This window comes from Ovis aries, chromosome 1, assembly GCF_016772045.2.
Source record: "Ovis aries strain OAR_USU_Benz2616 breed Rambouillet chromosome 1, ARS-UI_Ramb_v3.0, whole genome shotgun sequence".
NCBI lineage: Eukaryota > Metazoa > Chordata > Mammalia > Artiodactyla > Bovidae > Ovis > Ovis aries.
In genome coordinates, this window is record NC_056054.1 from 233,267,341 (window position 1) to 233,291,221 (window position 23,881).

Below are 23,881 nucleotides of genomic sequence, written 5' to 3' on the forward strand. Positions count from 1 at the left end.
AATTATTTCATTACCACTTGCTTGTGGGTGCTAAGTCACTTCAGTTCAGTTCAGTTCAGTCGCTCAGTCGTGTCTGACTCTTTGCAACCCCATGAATTGCAGCACGCCAGGCCTCCCTGTCCATCACCAAATCCTGGAGTTCACTCAGACTCGCGTCCATCAAGTCAATGATGCCATCCTCCCATCTCATCCTCTGTCGTCCCCTTCTTCTCCTGCCCCCAATCCCTCCCAGCATCAAAGTCTTTTCCAATCAGTCAACTCTCTGCATGAGGTGGACAAAGTACTGGAGTTTCAGCTTTAGCATCATTCCTTCCAAAGAAATCCCAGGGCTGATCTTCAGAATGGACTGGTTGGATCTCCTTGCAGTTCAAGGGACTCTTAATAGTCTTCTTCAACACCACAGTTGAAAAGCATCAATTCTTCAGCGCTCAGCCTTCTTCACAGTCCAACTCTCACATCCATACATGACTACTGGAAAACCATAGCCTTGACTAGACGGACCTTAGTCAGCAAAGTAATGTCTCTGCTTTTGAATATACTATCTACGTTGGTCACTTCAATTGTGCCCAATTCTAAGTGACACTATGAACCATAGCCCACCAGGCTCCTCTGACCATGGGATTCTCCAGACAAGAATATTGGAGTGGGTTACCAAGCCCTCCTCCACGGAATCTTTCCAACCCAGGGATCGAACCTGCGTCTCTCATGTCTCCTGCACTGGCAGGTGAGTTCTTTACCACTAGCGCCACCTGGGAAGCCCACTTGCTTACTACTTGGTATTTCTATTTTTCACTTCTCTCACTTTTCCTCAAAGATATTTGATTCAATCATACCACGTTGCTCTTAAATAATTTAACTAATTTACATTTTTCATGAGGTATTAAGCTTGCATCTCTGAGTTATTTGTATTGCCATCAAATGGATGCGGTTTTGTTACAAATCTATTTCATGAGTCTAGGATTTCCCCAGTGGATCAGACAGATGTGTCAGCTAATCTAATAGGCCCAGCCTATTTTCTTTCCATACTGTCAGCCCATAATAAATCACTCCCCTCTCAGTGGTATTTTATTTTCTAGATGTTTCCCCAAAAGGTATTGTAAGGGATACATAATCTATAGAAATGGGAGGTACTACATAAGAAAGGATATATTGTAAAATATTGGGGGTAAATACTGTGACCGCTTCCCAGGTGGTTCAGTAGGTAAAGAATCCGCCTTGCTGACGCAGAAGACTCAGGAGACGTGGGTTCAGTCCTTGGGTTGGAAAGATCCTCTGGAGAAGGAAATGGCAACCCACTCCAGTATTCTTGCCTGGAAAATTCCATAGAGGAGCCTGGCAGGCTACAGTCCATGGGGTCGATAAGAGCTGGACATGTCTGAGTGACTGAGCATGCATGCACTATGACAGAAACGTGAAGCAGGCTCTTTCACTGAAGGACATCTTAAGAGTCTACAATTAAGTAATTGCAAGTATCCAAGAGGATGAATTTGTTTGCCTATTTATTCATTCAATTTGTGTTCTAGGGTCTACAACAAACCAGGTACTTTGTAAGGGGTTAAGGATACAATGCAAAAATTTCTGCTCATGGAGAGTTTATTGTAAAGGTCAATGGTAGGCAATAAAATGAATATTAACTCTCAAGTGTGATGTATGATGCCATAAAATCATACCCTAGAGGCATGTAACCTAATCAAGGGTAGGATCAGGGAAGCCTTCCTTCAGGAAGTGTTGCCTAAACTTTTTGAGTATGGGACTCTTTCATAAAGCCACTTGTATATCCAGAGTTTTATATCACCTTGGGAAATGATTAAATCTAGAACAACTTAATTGGTTACATCAAAAAGAACCATGTTATGACAGCTGGAACATGAAAGGAGCAAATCCAGCCTGAACTTCTGAGGAGCTAGACAGAGTGCTGCAAAGATAGCTATACTGGGGTGCCAAATTCTAGATCTGAGTCATCCAGGGTTCTGTGGCCACTGAAGAAGATGATCCTTCTATGTGATCTAATCCTGAAAGAAAACTAGACTTCAGTTGGATTCTCTTATTATAAATAGATTTATGGACTCTTTCTGTGTTAATTTTAGAGAATGGTCTGGTCTTCCTGCTACTCTAACTACAGAGGAATAATCATGTTGCATGTGAATACTGCTTATAAACCACATGCAGTTTTCACTGGATGTGTTCCTTCTAGTTTTATATAGTTATCAAGACAATGGCATGGAAAAGTTAAATTTGAGATTTTCTTAGAATTTCCATTTTGCTTACTCTATGCAAGATGTTAACAATCTCAATAAAAGGTGAATAGTGGGGGTAAATAAGAATAGTTTATAAAGAGCTCCATCAATATCTCTGTAACTGTAGGACATCTATAGAATTCAAATAATGTACTACCTCACTTTGGCTTAATAGAAATTTGGTATTATTTTCCCTAGGTTATATTAAAAAAAATAGCACATGCTTACAAATTTTGAGCTAGAAATTTGCATTAAAGATTATTGAATATTGGTAGAAGTCTTTTAAATATGTTTCATAAAAGGAGGAAAAATATGAACCACCGATAATATCTTTTAATGTTTTCTTATTCACACAAGAGTTTTCTTATTTTCTTGGTTTGTGAAGACTTGTTTTTTAAAGAAAAGGAGTTTTTTCTTTCAAAGTTTTGAGATGAACATGGAGAGTAGGAGCTAGTTGCAAAGAGATAATGAAAGATGAAAATCATAGAAAAAAAAGCTTCATCCATGAAAATTGTTCCTGTAAATGTTACATCTTGAAAGAGTATGTTTTATTTTATATAATTCTTGATTACCATATTTTCCTCAAATATCTTAAAAGTTCATCTTTTCTTATGGATTTTTCTTTGGTAGTTAGCTCTGCTTTGCTCTTTACCTTTTCCTCAGCTTTCTTTTTTGTTTCAGCGTCCATCCAAGTTAGGTCATCTAAAGTCTGAATAAAAACCTCCCGGATCTGGGCAATTAAATCCTCAACCTTAAACCAAAAGAACAGAAAGCAAATGTAAGCCATGAGATAATTGTTTGTAATAAAAATTAAGAAAAATAGAATTATAAGCTGTGTTGATTTAATAATGTTAATAAATATAAATTTATAAATGATCTAAACAAAGGGATAATTATATTTTTAAAGCAGCACTTCCATTATCAACACTAATGACTTAATAGATCTTAATGTATACATTAATAAAATTCTTCTTTAAAATGTATGGTTTCCATTACCAAGAAAGAAGAACTAACATAAAATACTAGCTGTCATTACTATTAATAGTTTAGTTAAGCATGAAGTAGCATTTCAATAGATTCTTTCACCTTGCCTTTAAGTTCCTTTGTCTTCACTTCAGTAACAATAAAAAATATAGTACTTGGCTTATACTTCAAATGAACTCTGATTTACTTTCTGGTTTTTTAAGAAAAAATACTAATTCTTAGTCAATTTTGCTAATAGAAGAGACTATAAATGATCATATTATAAGAACATGTGACTAAGTATTGTGAATACACTGCTCCTGGAAAATGGACAATTGCTTTTGGGTTAAACAATATTAGGGTTAGAAAAATAGGCAGACCCTTGGGGGAGGGAGGATAAGATTTGTTGGGAAATAATGGCAAATGGTAATTCAGAAGTTCTCAGCCAATCAGTACAATTTTAGCAAAATCAGGGACTATTGTGACTGCCCAATGACGCAAACTGATAGAGTACTGTGCTGAAAACATTACCACATGTTTACTATCTCCAGGAAATGCCGCTTCCACATAGAGCCTTCCCACGGCATTTTCCATATTCCCATTGACATAGTTTGCACAGCGTCTCCAAGTTGCTGTTTCTGATGTTGTGCCATAGAGAGCCTATGGGAGAGAGAAAGGAAATGGCGTTTGAGCAGGCGTAGACAGCCGAAGTGCAGCGAGAGCACACATTTCATAGGACTCTACTGTTATGTCTCAAATTCTTTCAATATTCATTGCATCTCCTCACACGTCAGGATGTCCTTGCACAGGAAAAAATGCAATCCAATAGAATTATTACTTATATATGATCTGGAAATAAGGTATATTTTCAGTAGCAAGTCCTAGAAGAACTGTTGGCTACTGCAAGTTAATATCCTTCTGGACCACTTTAGGAAAAAAACTCTGCCCCGCCAAATCTCAAAATAATGCTGTTGCCACTGCATAAACATAAACATGAAACAATATTCAATATATGTAACATGGGAGAGACCTGGTATACAAGAAAACACACTGCTGTTTTTCAATGCTTTTGCTGAACTTCCAGTACTTAGAACTGCATGTGTACACATTTAAGTACCGATAAAGGGATGCATTTATGGAAGGAAAATTTAGCAAAACACAACTTTTATCTTCTTTAGTTTTTAAAATATCTACATTTTCTTTTAAAGGTAAAAAATTAAAAATTTCAATCAATCAGAATTATTCCCTTCCCATGACACCAACCAATACATTTGTGAGAATTTCTCCTTTTTCACATTAGGACTTTCTCACTCCTCTCACATTAGGACCAAAATGATGATTGTTTAAGTAATATGGGTACAGCCTAATAAAAGGTCTTAAGGGTATCTCCAGGTAGGTGTATTCTCAGTGGGTAGTCCACACAATGTAGTCCATCTGTTTGTATGTCTACTGTGCTGTGAGTACTAGAAAAATCAAATTAATTGAGGTAGATAGCCCTGAAATTACCTGGAACACAACACCAAACCAAGCCAGTACTCTATCACTGTGCAAATAACCAAATGCCCTTCCTTCCAGGGCTATTCAATCATGGTGCCAAAGTATACATAGGACAACAGAGCACCTGAAACCTGGCTTTCCTAGGCAACATGGCTTGAATACAGGCAAAGTAACCAACATTTGGCCTTCTGTCTCTTCACAAAGTTTACCACATTCTAGCAATGGACATGGCAAGCCTTCATAACCATGGATCTCTTTATGCTTTAAGTCTTAAGAAAAGAGAGATTTTTTCTTCACCTTGCGGAAAGCATTTCTGGACTCCTTGTAGTTTCGGCTGAGGCTGCTTACAAGATCCATTATGAACCGCCAGGACATTAAATTTTGAAGATCTCTGTATAAAAAAACCCACCACCCAGCAACAGAAAAGATGAGGCTGCAAAGCTTCTAAAGAATGATATTAAATGCAAACTTTGGGGACATGGGCACGCTAACATACCTACCTGGCAGAATATTTGGCAAGAATGAGCTTAAGATTGGTTAAATATTCTGGAGCATAAACAATCACTTCTTCCTCATGTGGAATATTGATATTCACGGTTGACATGATTTCATTTGTGAAATTTGACCAGCTGAATGGCTGGAAAAAAATCAGGCACAAAACATTCAGTAATTATGGACTTTTCTTCTTGGTTCCAAGAATCAGTTATGGTTACAGGGTCAGACACGGTTACAGTATCAATTGTAGCACTATATAATTATCACAACGGTCAGTGTGATATTTGTTTGGACTTCTTTAATTGCTTCTGTCAGGTTTTGAATAAAAATTAGTTCTGCAGCATAATTATTTAAATGCAGAATTAAACCAACCATTTAAGAGCAATAACAAAGCCTCTAGGAGTCTTATGGTAGAAATCAGGCTCAATGTCATATTCTTGGTCCAGCCCATATGAGAGACAAAGAAATTTAGCTATAATGTTTTCTAGGTTTAAGCAAAAATTTAAATGGGTATAATATGCATATTCCTTAAAAGTGTATGCTAATAGACACTTCATTTTAACACAGTAATCTATTTCAGTGGAGACTGTGTTGTTCATGAAAGTGAAAGCACTCTATTGCTCTAGCAGAGGTATAAGTATTGGTAATGATGCAACATACATGATCCCGTGAAGATGGACAAAACGTATTTTATGCGATCAATGTCAGGTCTATATAGACATGCCGTTTTCACACTTCAGAAGCTGGATTTGGAGTTACTGAAAGATAGAATCTTGTTTCTCTGCTATTCTTTCAGTGGGAATTGTGGTTATTCAACCTCCAATGGATACAAGGGAAGATAGCAAAAGTAAAGACTACGCAAATCTTGCTGAAATGCCACATTTCAATGCTTGAGAAATGTTTAAGATTACTGATATATTAGGCTACCTAGAAGTACATAAATACATTGATCACTTAGTATGAGGTGATATGGCTTTTCTTGATTTCCTTTTGTGGCTTGGACTATTTTCTCAAAACATTTATTAAACACATTATATTAAAAAGCTTTATGTAAGAAATTCCTGGTTTATTGCAATTAGACAATAAACAAAACAACTGCAACTGTTTATTGCAATTCCAAATAGAATTCCATCACTGAATGTGGTAGTTTGTAGATTTTATTAATGTTGCTTCATTATCCAATTGCGTGCAACAGCTCACACACAGAATATATGCATAGCTTAGAAGAGATTATTAGATACTAGCTAAGGAATTACAACTAAGCAAAAAGATGTCAATTGACATTTATAAATGGTACCATTTATAGATTTATAGATTTTTCTGTTTCCTGTGTGCTATTTCTCCATTATTGCTTTGAACACTCCATAGTTGGCCCTGATGAGAACATGGCAAGTTCTATGAATAAATTATTCTTTTTTTTGGAGGTAAAAAGTCTGGTACATATTATATGACTGTCCAAGTCCCATAGTTATATAATGGCCTTTCAGAAGGATTTTCCCTTTTAATGTTTCCAAACCCTTTTTTATGATACTTCCTAATACTATTCTATAGCTACTTTGAAAAGGCTTTTTATCTTTGAAATTCACTCTAATTAAATATAAATACAATGATTTAGAATAGTTTTTTTCAAGTCTTTTGCTAAAGTCAAATGCTTGGTATCATCTAAATTCATTTTGATGTTCAATTTATCTCAATAAATTAAAAAATCATTGAATTTTAACTGCATTTTAATATTAACTTTGAAAATGACATAAGTACTTAAATCTTGCTACTTACCTTCCCATTGAACTCCAGTGAAAATTTATTTTGGACCTCAGCTAATGTCATTTTGTTATAAAGAAGCATTGGATCATTTCGATCTTCAGATTTAGTTGTAGCCTATGGATTTAATGTTTTATTATTATTTTAGACCAATAATTCTTTTGAAAAATATAACTATATACAAGGGGGAAAGAAATATGGCATTGGTACAACATAATTATATTTAAATTCTATTCTGTATTTGTTTCATAATTTATCTTGTCGCATCAAGAAGAAAAGAGAAATTAAGAGATTTTAAGTATATTTAGTAACAATCATCAAGACTTGGTTAGTATTAAGTATGAGGGCTTCTTTTGTGGCTCTGTCAGCAATGAATCTGCGTGAAGTGCAGGAGATTGCCTGCAATGCAAGAGACCTGGGTTTGATCCCTAGGTCAGGAAGATTCTCCTGGAGAAGGCAACAGATACCCACGCCAGTATTCTTGGCTAGGAAATCCCATGGACACAGGAGCCTGGCAGGCTACAGTCCATGGGGTCTTCAAAAATCTTTTTATATTTTTATAACAAACCACATCAGCAATATTTACAGCCCTCTTTCCTTCCATGGCTAATGGGCAGCTCAGTTATGCCTGTGGCTATTTCATATAATGATTTTCTTGAATAAAGTCATTTCCAATTAATCCCTCAAACACTCTGCTGCTGCAACTGCTACTAAGTCACTTCAGTCGTGTCCGACTCTGTGTGACCCCATAGACGGCAGCCCACCAGGCTCCCCTGTCCCTAGGATTCTCCAGGCAAGAACACTGGAGTGGGCTGCCATTGCCTTCTCCCACTCTGTCTGCTACCCACCACCATTCAGTGTCCTAGTTAAAATTCAGACAGGAAAACACACATACACACACACAATGATTTCTGCCAAGAACTGAAGGCAAGTGAGACCAAGAAAATCCCTAGTACACAGTGCAGGTACGTGCCAAATTATCTGAGGAGAGTGCTAGCACTTACTTCTGTGACTGTCCGCTCATGTGGCCTAACGAGTTTAGTGCTATCATCAGCATCCAGTATTACTGTTTTCACTGACTGAAAAAAGAAAATTTCAATAACAACTCCCCAACTAGTGGTCAAAAGAAGTAGAAGCAATTTTAAGTGAAGAGAGACAAAAGGTAAAAATGGGAATTATTTCTCTAGTTAACAATGACTCGTGACTTCAATTCACTGATTTATTTACTTCAAGAAAAATGCAAAAAGGCAAAATGGTTGTCTGAGGAGGCCTTACGAAGAGCTGAGAAAAGAAGAGAAGTGAAAGGCAAAGGAGAAAAGGAAAGATATACCATTTGAACGCAGAGTTCCAAAGAATAGCAAAGAGAAGTAAGAAAGCCTTTCTAAGTGAACAAAGCAAAGAAATAGAGGAAATCAATAGAATGGGAAAGACTAGAGATCTCTTCAAGAAAATTAGATATCAAGGAAAAATTTCATGCCAAGATGGGCACAATACAGGACAGAAACAATATGGACTTAACAGAAGCATAAGATATTAAGAAGAGATGGCAAGAATACACAGAAGAGCTGTACCAAAAAGTCTTAATGACCCAGGTAACCACAATGGTCTGGTCACTCACTTAGAGCCAGACATCATGGAGTGTGAAGTCAAGTGGGCCTTAGAAAGCACTGCTATGAACAAAGCTAGTGGAGGTGATGGAATTCCAGCTGAGCTATTTCACATCCTAAAAATTATGCCATTAAAGTGCTGTGCTCAACATGCCAGGAAATTTGGAAAACTCAGCAGCAGCCAAAGGCCTGGAAAAGGTCAATTTTCATTCCAATCCCAAAGAAAGGCAATGCCAAAGAATGTTCAAACCTCACAATTGCTCTCATTTCACTTGCTAGCAAAGTAAAGCTCAAAATCCTTCAAGCTAGTTATCAACAAAAGGTGAACTGAGAACTTCCAAATATACAAGCTGGATTTAGAAAAGGTAGAGGAATCAGAGATCAAATTGCCAACATCTGTTGGACCATAGAAAAAGCAAGAGAATTCCAGAAAAAAGTCTACTTCTGCTTCATTGATTACACGAAAGCCTTTTACTGTACGAGTCACGACAAACTGTGGAAAATTCTTAAAGAGGTGGGAATACCAGACCGCCTTGCCTGCCTCCTGAGAAGCTTGTATGTAGGTCAAGAAGCAACAGTTAGAACTGGATATGAAACAACAACCAGTTCAAAATTGGGAAAGGATTATGTCAAGGCTGTATATTGTTATCCTGATTATTTAACTTCTATGCTGAGTATGTCATACAAAATGCCAGGCTGGATGAAGCGCAAGCTGAAATCAAGATTGCCAGGAGAAATATCAACAACCTAAGATAGCAGATGACACTACCCTAATGGCAGAAAGTAAAGAGAAACTTAAGAGCCCCTTGATCAAGGTGAAAGAAAGCGAAACAGCTGGCTTAAAACTCAACACTCAGAAAAAAATGGCATCTGGTCCCATCACTGCATGGCAAATAGATGAGGAAACAATGGAAACAGTGACAGACTTTATTTTCTGGGGCTCCAAAATCACTGCAGATGGTGACTGCAACCATGAAATTAAAAGACGCTTGCTCCCTGGAAGAATAGCTATGACAAGCCTAGAAAGTATTATGTATCAAAAAGCAGGGACATCACTTTGCTGACAAAGGTTCGTATAGTCAAAGCTATGGTTTTTCCAGTAATCGTGTACGGATGTGAGAGTTGGACCATAAAGAAGGCTGAGTGCCAAAGAATTGATAGTTTCAAACTATGGTGCTGGAGAAGACTCTTGAGAGTTCCTTTGACAGCAAGGAGATCAAACCAGTCAATCCTAAAGAATCAACCCTGAATATTCACTGGAAGAACTGATGCTAAAGCTGAAACTCCAATACTTTGGCCACCTGATGCGAAGGGCTGACTCATTGAAAAAGACCCTGATGTTGTGCAAGACTGAGGGCAAGAGGAGAAGGGGGTGACAGAGGATCAGGTGGTTGGATGGCATCACTGACTCAATGGACATGAGTTTGAGGAAACTATCATTCCTGAGATAGTGAATGATAGAGAAGAAGCCTGGTATGCTGTAGTCCTTTGGGTCACAAAGAGTTGGATATGACAGTAACTAAACAACAACAACTTAAAGATTATGTTTGTAACATCTGCCTGCAGTGATATGCTGAACATTGTTAAAGACACAAAGAATTTTGAAGTAAGATAACAGTAATATTACAGAGCTGAGGCTGATCAAAGCAGCACACAGTCTGATAAGGTACAAGTGGTAAAAACCCAGGGTAATAAACTATGCTTCTCTAAGAATTCTGTTTCCAACACAGAACCACATGTAACCTATCAAACTGCCATTCATCCAGCTGCAGCTCCAACCAATGTCTGGTTCTGATTCTAGACTTTTAGTTTCATACGGCCCCAGGAAAGCTAAAATTGCCCTCAAAGATCTTTCATTTTCAAGATTCTGATGGCCAACTGCCAAGCAGATGGGGATTTAGGACTGTAGGTTGCTGGTGGCAATGTCACAGCTCTGTGGATCCCAGACTGAAACTGACTATGAGATCAGTCAATAACCTGGATGCTGTTTAGATAGAGTTCACTTGCTTGAGACTGCAGATCCTATCAGAGGAATGTTAGAACAGAATGTGCCAACTCAGCCTCTACGGGCTGACCCAGAACCAGAGGAGTCTCAGCAACAGACCCCTTTGGTTTTGCTGATAAACTCCTCCTGTTAGATCTCATCTGAGCTAATAAGCAGCCTGACAGTCTGAACTCAGTGAATTTCATACAGTAGTGTGGCCATGTTAAGAGGCTAATACTTCTTTGCAAAGGGATAGAGACAATTTCTGTGGTCACCTTAAATTGTAAAACTTTAAAATAAAGCAAAATTGTATACATTAAAATTAAAACAGCTTTGCTGAATAGTCATCACATGTGTCCTGAATCTCAAGGGCATCTCAACAACAGTGTGACTGTAAATAGTTAAGATGTTGATGTGTTCCAGTTATAATAGGTCATTAAACAAATCTAGTTTAATATTTGTCAAAATTAGTATGTCTCCTGGATGTCTGGAACTTGGTTTACTGAAAAACTCCAGTTTCAAAGGTCCTCTTGAAGTCAATGATCCATTACTGAGCTGTACATTTTTATCCCTTGGTTGAGAAGTTGTACATTTTACTCTTAAAATACAATAGAGAGGAGAAAGAAATAAAAAGCAGTTGACATTATTCATTGTATCAGAGAATATGTGTTTTACATTGGCAATTTCTTTTTCCAAATCCATAACTTTATTCATTTCCAAAGAAAGCTGGCTTTCATTTATGGGCAGTCCTCTTTCCTGACGAATCAATTTGGCCACAGAAATCATAAAATCCACATATGCCGTACAAGCCTGCAAGAAATAAATAACAGTACATTACTGAAGAACCTTCTAAAAATTCATCATGGCACTTAAAATTAAAATTTATTTTCAATTCAATATTCATTTTTGGTAACAGATGAAGCACAAAATAGAAACTCATTTCTGAATCTTAAAAGAAATGACCTGCACAGATTCTCAAACTCAGTGTGTCTTTGAATCATAACAGATTCTCAATGTACCTTTGAATTAGAACAGAACAATGAAGGATCACTCTAAAAGTACTAAGTCATTTAAAACCATTTGGTTATGGAGATTTTATAATCTTCAACTTTTAACCAAGCTATACTGCTTTAATAATACACTCGCAAAACACTGGGTAAGCAGTAAACTAGTATTTTTTTCTTAAAAATACATTCTTTTGCCAAATTTCCTTTTATCAGGTTTTCTCTGCTCATATAAATGTTTTCTTTCCAACTATACATGAAGAGATGGCCACAAGCATATCACATTATCAAGACATCTTTTAATCGTCTCATCTTTTAATCGTCTCCTCTAGCCAAACAGTATTTTTTTTTTAAAAATGAGACTGTTTTCCCATGAGCTCCTCCAAGACAAATCTGTGGGCTTTAGTTAATTCCATAGCTGGTTCTTATTACTGTGAAATTTCTAATATGCCATTTTGACTATCAGCTTTCTTCCAGGAACTCAAATTTTTCCATTTTCTCTTCACACACATTTAACTGTATGAAGATAAGCTATAACCTAGATATGTTATTGACCTTTTACAGAATGTATAAATCCCTTATTCAAGTTCTGACTGGCACTGAACCCAGGAAATTGAATAGCACTTTCATAAATCTCAGCCCATTGCTATTTAGTTATTATCTATCAGCAGTTTAAATAACTTAAAATTTACTCAAAATTTGAAGCCTCACATTAAAATTTACTCAAAATTTCAAGTTCCAGCATCAGTTTGGGAAGGGCTTCCCTGGTGGCTCAGTGGTAAAGAATCCACTTGCCAATGAAGGAGACTAGGGTTCAACCCCTGGGTCAGGAAGATCCCCTAGAGGAGGAAATGGCAATCCACTCTAATATTCTTGCCTGGGAAATCCCATGGATGGAAGAGCCTGATGGGCTGCAGTCTATGAGGTAGCAAAAAAATATCGAACACAACAGCAACTAGACGAATTAGGAAGGCCATACCATACGTTTGGGATCAATGGGTGGTTCTGAGCTTCAGATATATGTCCACACAGGATAAATATGAAGAAGAGCTGAAGAGTACTTAACCCTTTCACAGTTTCCAGGGGGTTTTATAACCCTACTGATTATCAGTGAAAGGGGAATCCTTCTTGTCACTTTGAACGAAAAGGCACATTTAAATTCACAGTGACTCAAGAGGATCACACAAAAAATTTGTAGGGAAATGGAAATATTTTATCGAATAAGAACCTAAGCAAAATGTAAGCTGTTATTAATTTGAAATTCAAGAGGACATCTTTAAGTAACATTTAGATACTGGTATTCCATGACCATTATTAAATGCTAAGTAAACAATTTCCTGTTCACTTAGACAGAGAGAGAGAGAGGGCTCTCTCTTCCAAGGATACCCTGCAATTAGGAGGCTGTCTAACTAGCATCTCTATCCTGGATCTGCTGTTCAATAAAAATTTCATCTGTTTCTGTATTAAACACTTAATCACTAAGGTAACAGGGATAAAAGGATGTTTTTATGTATAGTCCTGCCAACTTCATTCTTTTCCTCTTAAAAAGTAATCAGAATTCTTGTTTCACTTTGAAGGAAACAAACATGTCTGAGTTCATACCTAATGGGACCAACTATTCCAAAGTACAAGCATGCGGTGTTTTGAATTAACTGTATTTCAAATCATATAAATTCATCTGCATTCAGCAGGGAATTATTACTGACTGCAAAGAAATGGTAATTTGAATTTTCCAATATCAATCTCTAAGATTTTTTGTACACTATGGGATGCTTTTTTGTTAATGAGGTGAGAAAACAATAGCAAGAGTGCTCTCCTCCATTTCATTGACTCTGCAATGGTGTTACTCCAGTGTCTTCATCCCTAAAGATGTATTTAAAGGCTACAGAACTTGGCAAGCACAAGAACTTTGTACAATGCTTCCAACCTGCTGAACTGGTAAAGTTTCCCAGAAAGCTAGAAGTATATGATATCACGGACTTCTGGGATGCTTGAATATTAAATACAGTTAACATAGAATACACTCTTTCCTTTAATGAGCTCCATTACCTGGCAAAATTTTACAGTGTGACTGTTTAAAACATGTTTCAGTATCTTTTTTTTTTTAATTGGAGGATAATTGCTTTACAATGTTGTATTAGTTTTTGCCAAACAACATGAATCAGCCATAAGTGTGTGTGTGTATATATATATATATATATATATCCCTTCCTTCTTGAGCCTTCCACCCACCACCACCCCCACCCCACTCCTCTAGGCCATCACAGAGCACCAGGCTGAGCTCCCTGTGTTATACAGCAACTTCCCACTCGCTAACTGTTTTATACATGGTAATGTATGTATTTCGATGCTACTCTCAATTTATCCCACCCTCTCCTTCTTCCACTGTGTCCACAAGTCCGTTCTCAACTGCATCTCTATTCCTGCCCTATAAATAAGCCATTTTTTCTAGATTCCATATATATGCGTTAATATGGTATTTGTTTTTCTCTTTGGAGATTTCCTTCAAAAGCTAGGAATAAAACTGCCATATGACGCAGTAATCCCACAACTGGGCATAGATTCTGAGAAACCATAATTCAAAAAGACACATATATCCCAAAGTGTTCATCACAACACTACCTACGATAGCCAGGACATGGAAGCAACCTAGATGTCTATTGATAGATAATTGGATAAAGAAGTTGCGGCACATTATGTACGATGGAATATTGCATGCTCGGTTACTCAGTTTTGTCTGACTCTTTGCGACCCCCATGGACTGTAGCCTGCCAGGCTTCTCTGTCTGTGGGATTTTCTAGGTAAGAATACTGGAGTGGGTTGCCATTTCCCCCTCCAGGGGATCTTCCTGACCTAGGGATCGAACCTACAGCTCCTGTGTCTCCTGCAGTGGCAGGCAGATTCTTTACTACTGAGTCACCTGGGAAGCTGACAATGGAATGTTACTCAGCCGTAAAAAGGAACAAATTTGAGTCAGTTGAACTAAGATAGATGTCATAGTATCTTGATTTTATCTTCTTTGGATTCCAAATTTATCCAGTAGCTGTCAAAACCCAGGCTTACTGCTGCTGTTAAATCCTTTTTAGAAGAGAGGTTTTCCTGGTAGCCCAGTGGTTAAAAATCCACCCTGCAATGCAAGGGACACTGGTTTGATCCTTGGTTCAGGAAGATCCCATATATCACAGAATAGCTAAGCCTGTGTGCCACAACTACTGAGCCTGTGCTCAAGAGTCCTCAGACCACAACTACTGAGCCCCAGCACTGCAACTACCAAAGCCTGCCGCACCTAGAGCCTGTGCTCCACAACAAGAGAAGCCACCTCACTGGGAAAACCACGCGGCAGCAAAGAGCAGCCCCTGCTCACCACAACTAGGGAAAGTCTCATACAGCCACAAAGACTCACCACAGTCCAAAAAAAAAAAAAAAATCTTTAAAAAGTCTTTTCTACAAGATATGATTCTACCTTAAAATATTAATTTTCTTCCTTGAGATACTTCTAGATATGTAAAATGCCAAATAATACCAATTATAATTTGGGGAGAAAGGAATCAACACATATTTTAACCTTAAACAGTCTATTAGCCAGAATATTTTTTAAATCAAAAATTTAATTTTTATTTTCTGTCACTAATAGAGCAGCTAGATATTAGGACAAGGGTGAGAGGCAGCTATCTTCTTTGACAGTTGTAAGATAGCCTAGTTGAAGCTTTGATACAGTGAATCCTTTACATGACCAAAAAAAAAAAAAAAAACCACACAGAAAACCAAAAACCTAAATATCTATGTAGTCTTTCCTTTAAAAATAAAACATTATAAATCCCAATGCTTGTAGTAGCAAGTTCGAAGACTGGTTTTAAATGGTTGGGTAAAATCCACAATAGCAGTTTTGTGAGTTTTTAAGTTATACACTATTGCTGAGATATTTACCAATACCTAACACCAGGAACTGTTACTCTAATTCTTTAATTTGCAGGACCAGGCAATAATATTTATATGTTGGCTCTGTTCAGAAATTGGATTCCTTTTGCTAAGAAAAAAAGCTGCTATTTGTTGGAGTTGCCAAAGAGCAAGAGAGCAATGTCATTCAACTATTGTCCTTCACACTTAATATCTTTGTTAATAAGTAACAGCAAGTCCCAGGGAGGAACAGAGAGCACTCTGGAAATACTGCCCAATATTTGTGCACCTTGGTATGCCAACAACCATGGACCAGAGGTTTCATTTCCCGGTCACCTCAGTCTTAGCAATTTTCTACCCTTCCCTATCCCAGATATTATGTGGAGCATTAAGCAACTGAAAAGTCACAGAACTGTCTTATTCCTAGCCACTGATGCCAGGGGTGTTATTCAATGGTGTTACACGGGATGTTTTGTGAGGGAACACACAGGGCCCCCACCAGGAGAGATATGTTTCCTCTCAGAAGACTATGAAATGTTTTCCACTTGACAAAGCATGTCAGGGATCATGCAGCTGCCAGAACACAGAGGCTTGCTCCCCAAAGATGGATAAAGACATACAGAATCACACAGCGATTCCTGGAGACAGGAAGTGAGAAAGTCCCCAGATGCTAGCAGGACTCAGAAACAGGAGAAACATAGGACACAAGAGAATCCACTGTGGACAAACATGGGGATGGTCAGAGGCTTTTGTCAGGTTATTAATGAGAGCACCTGCAGATTCATATGAGAATTTATTGTGTAACTTCTAAGGTTTGTTGCTTATGTTTGGGAAGGTGCATGTACTTCTTTTTACAAACTGAGTTCAGTTGATCTAAAAAATTTCCCTTGACATATCCACTAAGTCCCAAGTTCAAAAGCTCCTTTATGTTTTGTTAAACAGAGATACTTGGGTGAAACCTCCTGACTATTAGTCACCTGATGCCCAGAAAGAACAAAATGAGGTCAGCAGTTTCCCTTGCAGGATATGTTTTATCAAGTCAACCAAGCAGCAGTCAGAGCAATCCTTTTAAAAAACCAATCCAAATCACATCTAAATTATCCACTGATCCGGAACGCCAGTCATTCACCTTTTATAACACTGCCTCCATTCACCTATTTCCTTAAATTATTTTTTATCGTCTATCTCCTCTGATTAGAACATGAGAATTCTGTGTGAATTAAAGACCATTTCTGCCTGTTTCCTTGATATCCTTCCTGTCCAGAGGAGTATCTGTCACATAGTAGAAGCTCAATAAAAATATAGTTAAATTCTAAGTATACTGAGTAAATTTCCCTCACTGTGTCATCAGCCTCCTAATCGTAGTCCAAGTCCAGAGCAGTTTCTTTGAGCTTGCATTTTGGGTAAGCAGGCAAACAAAATCCTCTCTGGTTTACCCAAGTTCTAAATCCTGCTCATCTTAAGGACTGAAAATCTCAGTTTGTGCTATTTCCAGAGTAGGTACAGCTTAGAGAATTTCCCTGGAGTGTGATTTCTCTTATTCAGTACACAAGCCTTGGATCATCTCTTTTTGGCTTCTAACCATCTCAGCCGTATTCTAAGTCCTCTTTCTTCATCCCTAAAGTGTTTCCTTTTTACCTTTTTTTTTTTTTAATGAACATCATATTTTCTAACTGCTCTAAATTTCTTCCTAACTCTCACCTCTTCTTCCTACCCTGCCATGCCTCATAGCAATATACCATACAGCTTCTAATCTCAAACTCCTTTGCTACCTCCTCAGGTTTTCGTTAACTAGATGAGAGATTTTCTCACTTTTGTTTTAGCCCTGAAATGCTCTATTCAGATGTTTTGTTAATGCATAAACAAGTAAAATGAATCTTTAAGAAAGTATGCATGAAGGGGCAGCTACACAGATCACTGTCACTGGCACACGCAAAGTGGTCCGAACATTCAGAAACCACTCTTGCAGCTTATTCTACCTTCCCAGACAAACACAGAACATAAACATAGCTACAATCCAATTAAGCTCCAATATGTTGGTCACCTAACCTGTAGATTTCCCTATGAAGGAGGACAAGATAACAATTAGCCTTGCAACACTAAGGAGGTAGAGAAAGAGAAGATTTGAAACCAATTCCATTCTCCCAAATAGAGTTTAAAAACTCTTCTGAAGGTGTGATTTTTCAAGAAAATTAAGGTTGCTATTCCTTCCAGTGAATCGTATGCAAGCACTTTCTCACACGAAGTAGCTGGTTGGTTCCATTTTAAAATTCTGTGAATGGGATGATTATTTTTTATGGGCAATGGGTATCTCTCATATTGTTTTCCTAGCATAGAAAAATGTATACTCTTGTACAGGATAGAGTTGTTTCAAATCTCATTACTTCTGTCCTCTGAGGTAGCAGTGTGTCATTAAGCAATGTCTTCAGATAAACAGAATACCTCTGAAATAAAGTTCTATCTCTCCAGCCAGAGACTTCCAGCATGAGTGGCTCCTTAATGAACTCATTTTGAGAGCACAATTAAATCCCAATTTTTTTAATAAGTGTATATATTTCTTCAGTGTCTACACAGATGTCTATGTGGCCTTTCGCCTAATATTTGGCTGGAGGGACGCTGTGTTATCAGTTTCACACTATAAACTCTTGGAAAAAGACAGTGTTTGTCTAGTTTGGCACCTTACGTCATCCACACGAGCCAGCTTAATTCACTATTTTCAATGAGAGCTGCTCTCCAGGTTTTTTTCTTTTTTTAGAAATTTCACCATCTAGAAGTAAAACTAGTTGGGAATCAGAAGACAGGATCATGACAAGGGGAGCTACACAGCAGCTATTTCCCAACAACTTCTCACAACAGAACCCTCTGTTCTCTTTCTTCTTGGTGGAAAAAGGGTCTACTTTCCTGAGCCATTGAGATGGGTTGACAGTCAATCAAGGGATCTACTTTCCTGAGCCACTGAGATGGGTGGACAGTACCAAATAGCTATTCAGAGAGCCTGGTTCCCTGGACACAGTGCTTGGTCAAGAGAAGGGCAGGTGGCTCGGTCAGGATCAGAGCCCTTTCCTCAGAAATTGATAGACAGTAACAGAGATGGGATTTCTTTTCTCTAGATTGCAAAGCTGCCAAGGATTATCTTTGATGCTGCAATAGAAATAGCCTGCTAGAAAAGGACTCCAACACAGCAGAAAGTAGAGCCTTGAGAATGGGAAAAAGAGTTAAGATGATTCAGTTGAACCCCTGGAACCAATCATGCTTGATTCATCCCTGGAACTTTAGTTAGTTAGGTGTGGCAAACAAACAGAAAACATTTTTTTACAGAATTTAAGTTAGAGTAGGTTTCTATTGCATATAATTAATGTTCCTGACATATGGATCTTCTAATCCATGACTTGAGCAAATCATTTTGCTTATTTGGGTCTCTATTTTCTTAGTTTTAAAATGAGGAGTTGAACTAAATTCTTTAATGTCCCATTTAGCTCTTAAAGTCTGTGCATAAGTAAATATAATATGAAAATATATGATACTATCTTGTAAAAAATACAAGAATATATTTCTTTGAGTTGCTATTACCTTTAAGGCCTATTCCCTCTTTAGGAGGAAAAGTACAGAAAACAAAAAGGAACTGAGGTATTTAAGCTCAGAACAATAATGAGAGGAATATAATACGCATTTCTCAAAATATAACATTCAAAACTGCTGAATAAAAGCACACAAGTTTGAAAAGCAGCGAGTTTGTTTTTTTTCTTTTTTAACGAGAGAAAAACAGGTTTTGTTTTAAGGAAGGAGGTTAGACATAGTTCTTGAAAAAAAAATGCATTACCTATTTTCATCACTTAGTGGTATAATGACACATTTTACTATTTTGAATGCCAAACAAATATTAGAACACAAAAATTCCATTCCTAGGATATCAGAAGCCCCCAAATACTTCAGTGTAGTGGAATGGACCTCCTTGTAATTACAGGTGCTGTTTTCATTGCTCATAAGTCTGGTTGTAGAATCGTAAGATGATTCCCTAGAAAGAGGGATCAAAAAAGACCTGGGGAAGATCGCCTTAGGTAATGATTTGATCAAGGCAATCTATAATTAGAGTCCCTTTGATCAGAAAGGGATGCTTCCTCTTCCCCAGCCCCTGAGACATATCTGCAAACCAAATGCCATATCACAGTGTGAAAATCACTGGCTAGAGTGACAGACAAAGAAGCCAGTCTTCTCTAGTCAAAGATAAAGCACCTTTCCTGTCCTCCCTGACATCTTCCCTCTCAACCATTCATCCATAGGTTCTGCAATAGACATTAAATATATAGAAATCTGCATGCTATGAGAACATATATGTCCTTCATCTAGACAAAAGCTCCAGGAAAGGCCTTCATGAGTAAATAAAATTCAAAGTTAGACTAAAGGGATTAGGAGAAAAAGAGGAGGGCTGGCCAGATGGCACGCACGTGTGTGTGTGTGTGTGTGTGTGTGTGTGTGCGTGTGTGTGTGTGTGTAGTGTTCTTGGCAAAGGAAACAGCATACATAAAAGTATATAAGTGAGCAACCTAGAGAGGTGGGATGGGGTTGAGGGTGGGATGGAGGTTCAAGAGGAAGGGGGCATAAGTATACCTATGGCTGTTTCATGTTATATATATGTCAGAAACCAACATAGTACTGTACAGCAATTATCTGCCAATTAAAAATAAATAAATTGTAGAAAGAATTAAAAAAGAATGTAAGTGAAAAAATCAATGAAAACCATTGTTATGCTGATACAATGATATTGAGATTTAGTCTAGCTTTATAAATTCTCCACTAGTGTTATTTTGTTACCCTATCCTTTTCACTATTTTTTCTCCATGAATGATAAAACCCTAAAAACAAAGTACTTGAAGGGACAGAATTCTTTCAGAGATAGCAGAGTAGTGGAAAAACTAGAATGAACTTTTATTTGATAGCTGACTGGGGATGCAGATAAAACCAAGTGAGGGATTATAGGTAGAAATGACTGGGAAAGAGTAGCAATTATCATGAGGGAAATAAGTAGAAAATTAGAATTTTCTCCATATATACTCTTCCCCCTACTCCTAACACTCCAAAAGAATGGATTTTAAGATGAGAAGAGTACAGAAATGTTCTAGCAATTACCCATTTTCAGATGACAGAATTTCATCTCATAAAAAAAAAAAAAAAGAATTCCATATTATATGTAGACTCCTCGCAACTGGAAGGACATTGCTTGGAGCGCTAAGCCGAGGCATATTCTGAGGTCAGAGGTTAGGAGGAAAGAGTGCAGTGACCATATAGCCATAGTTATGGAAGCGGGGCCAGGCAGCCAGCATGCTGTGTCTGCTTCTCTTATCCAGATCACGAGAGGGCACCTAATTTGAGCCAATAATAACTTTCTAGCTGAAAGTGCTAGTGCTACTGAGTTTTCTAAATCATTTGTTCATGTAAAGAATTCTACTACTATGGAATACTGCCCGTAGGAAGTTGGAATGAGGTAATGGGTGAACAGAAGGTAGGGACTAAAGTTCCAACTCTGGTTCTACTATTGTTGACTGAGCGTTCTGACAAAGACTGACAACCTTTGGGCCTTGGATTTCTCACTTATCAACTCTAATCACATTACTAATTCCAGATTTAATCTCCACTCCATTGCTTGACTATAAATATTTTGACTATAAGTATTTTCCCAACCAGTGGATGCGAAGGGTAGTAGAGACTGCCAAATATAAATATCTTTGGTCTGAGCTCCTCTTCTTTTCAGTAATAGAACCTTGTTCCCGTTAACTAAATTGTAATAAGACATACACATGGCCACTTGCTTAATACTACATTTCTCAGCTTCACTGATACTTAGCTGTGTCCACATGACAATATTCTAAGCAGTGGAATGTATACAACTTCTGCATCACTTAAAAACAAGAAATTGCTTGTCTATCACTACCTCTTTTTTTTTTTTTCCTATGAACGGAAATATGAACAGGGCACTGATGAACCAACTTTGACCAAACAGACTACAAATAAAACACCTGAGGAGGTCGATATTAGAGCAATAGGTCAAAGAAAACAGTGCTCCTGGCCATTCCCACGAAGAGAGCTCCCTATCTCTCGAGACAGAAATGAACTTCTCTCTTGCTTCAAGATCCCAACTAATTTACAAACTCAAATGTCTAGAGAAACCACAAAGTCAATAAAAATCAGTGAATTATCTTGATGAGGACTGCCCAAGTCTGGAGAACAAAGGCCCTATCTGAAGGAACAGCCATAAAAAAACTCTGTCCCACAACCACATGGGGATGTAGGTCTAGGGTTTCCAATCCTGGTAATTTATCAGGAGATCTGGATTCTCAAGTACAATCTTCAATTTTTATAAAATCTTGGCAACTATAAAAATTTTTAAAAATTAGCCACAGGTTAAACAAAATGCCTCTCTATGACTCAAACCTATGACCTAGATTATGACATTCTATTAATTATGAGACAATATTGAACACAAAATGCACAAATACACCACCCTCTTAACAACAGGATCCTTTCCAAAAGAAAAAAATGCAAAAAGGAAACTTTATTACATTACGTGTATACACTGCCTGCCAGGTATACCTTGATATCAGGAATGTTAAAATGCAAAAAATATGTATCCTTTTAGTTGTTGTTTAGTTGCTAAGTCATGTCTGACTTTTTTGAGTCCCCATGGACTGGAGCCCGCCAGTCTCCTCTGTCCACAGGATTTCCCAGGCAAGAATACTGGAGTGGGCAGCCATTTCCTTCTCCAGGGGATCATCCTGGACCAGGGGCTGAACTGACATCTCCTGGATTGGCAGGCAGATTTTTTGCCACTGAGTTACCAGGGAAGTCCTCACACATCTTTATAAGGTTGGATAAATTTAGTATGTTTTTAGGACAAAATCCTAAATTTGAAAAACATTCCAGTTAATAACAATGAAAATGTAGTATAATGAACCAAAATTCTTCAATCACCCTCAACTCTGCAATAGGAAGCAGCTAGATAGCTTGTAAAGCCAACAACTGCAACCCACACGATAGCTGCATTGTCAAGAACTCAAATATCCCACACCCATTTGATTGTCTATGACATTAATTGTGGACTTTTATATTTATCTTTTTCTTCATTTCAATGCTGTGTAGCCACTCATAAAGAGTGGCTTTAAATAAATTTACTTTATAGTGAATTTATTCCATGGCTTTTGAACTTAATATTGAGGCAAAATGCACACTCAGTATGAACATATAGAGTTAATCATTTTAATTAAGAAGTAATTTCAGCCACACCACCTCTGACCCCTTAGAATAAAAGGTAACTAAACTTACTTCTGAGCCTCAAATTAGGAAAGAAAACATTTATGGAGCCAAACCTTCCCCAAATACTTAATACATTACACTGCTAAGGTTATCTTCTGTGGTTCCTTTGTATCAACAAGCAAGCGAACACCAACACCAGCTTGAGCAAGGCAAGGCTGTGAGACAATAAGAAGCAGTGTTGTGGGGTGTGAACAGAGTCAGAAGGTGGCCACAAAGGTTTGTCTGAACCCAATGCTCCTTGTGGGTAGCCCTCTGAAAGTCAAATAGGAAGGCTCTAGAAGAATGGTGCTGAGTACAATGTATGTACTTACTGGACCATTCCCCGGTCTTCACTGGCACTGACCTAGACCATGATTCATCTGTTCATTTTTTAAATCATTTGAATTTATAGAGAAAATAAGACATTTAGAATTGGCTTTTCAGGGAGAATGGATACACCATGATATGGTTGCTGATATGCAGATGTCACCGCTTTAATGGCAGAAAGTGAAGAACTGAAGAGCCTCTTAATGAAGGTGAAAGAGGAGAGTAAAAGAACTGGCTTAAAACTTAACATTCAAAAACTGAAGATCATAGCATCTGGTCCCATTATTTCATGGCAAACAGATGGGAAAAAAGTGGAAACACAACAGATTTTATTTTCTTGGGCTCCAAAATCACTGTGACTGCAGCCATGAAAGTAAAAGACGCTTGCTCCTTGGAAGAAAAGCTATGACAAACCTAGACAGAGTATTAAAAAGCAGAGACATTATTTTGCCAACAAAGGTTCGCATAGTCAAAGCTGTAGTTTTTCTAGTAGTCATGTATGGATGTGAGGGTTGGACCATAAAGAAAGCTAAGCACCAAAGAATTGATGTTTTTGAACTGTGGTACTAGAGAAGACTCTTAGGAGTCCCTTGGACAGCACGATCAAATCAGTCAATCCTAAGGGAAATCAGTCCTGAATATTCATTGGAATGACTGATGCTGAAGCTGAAGCTCCAATTCTCTGGCTACCTGATGTGAAAAGATGACTCATTAGAAAAGACCCTGATGCTGGAAAAGATTGAAGACAGGAGGAGAGGAGTGCGACAGAGGATGAGATAGTTGGAAGGCATCATCGACTCAATGGACATGAGTTTAAGCAAA

At 37.7% G+C, this 23,881-nt stretch overlaps 1 protein-coding gene across 36 annotated transcripts in view; it reads right to left on the bottom strand.

Moving 5' to 3' along the window:
- The window catches only part of MME (membrane metalloendopeptidase), a 108,505-nt gene that overhangs the window by 42,033 nt on the left and 42,591 nt on the right, over positions 1–23,881 (bottom strand). For 18 of the 36 annotated variants that reach the window (XM_015092581.3, XM_042235318.1, XM_042235310.1 and 15 more), the window contains 7 exons: positions 11,220–11,354; positions 7,958–8,032; positions 6,969–7,070; positions 5,198–5,334; positions 4,995–5,088; positions 3,732–3,860; positions 2,890–2,988 (listed from right to left, as the gene is read on the bottom strand). In XM_015092581.3, coding sequence (XP_014948067.1) covers positions 2,890–2,988; positions 3,732–3,860; positions 4,995–5,088; positions 5,198–5,334; positions 6,969–7,070; positions 7,958–8,032; positions 11,220–11,354 — 771 coding nt within the window. The remainder of the gene's footprint in view (positions 1–2,889; positions 2,989–3,731; positions 3,861–4,994; positions 5,089–5,197; positions 5,335–6,968; positions 7,071–7,957; positions 8,033–11,219; positions 11,355–23,881) is intronic. The other 18 variants (XM_015092585.3, XM_060394537.1, XM_060394548.1 and 15 more) reach the window with 1 other exon arrangement.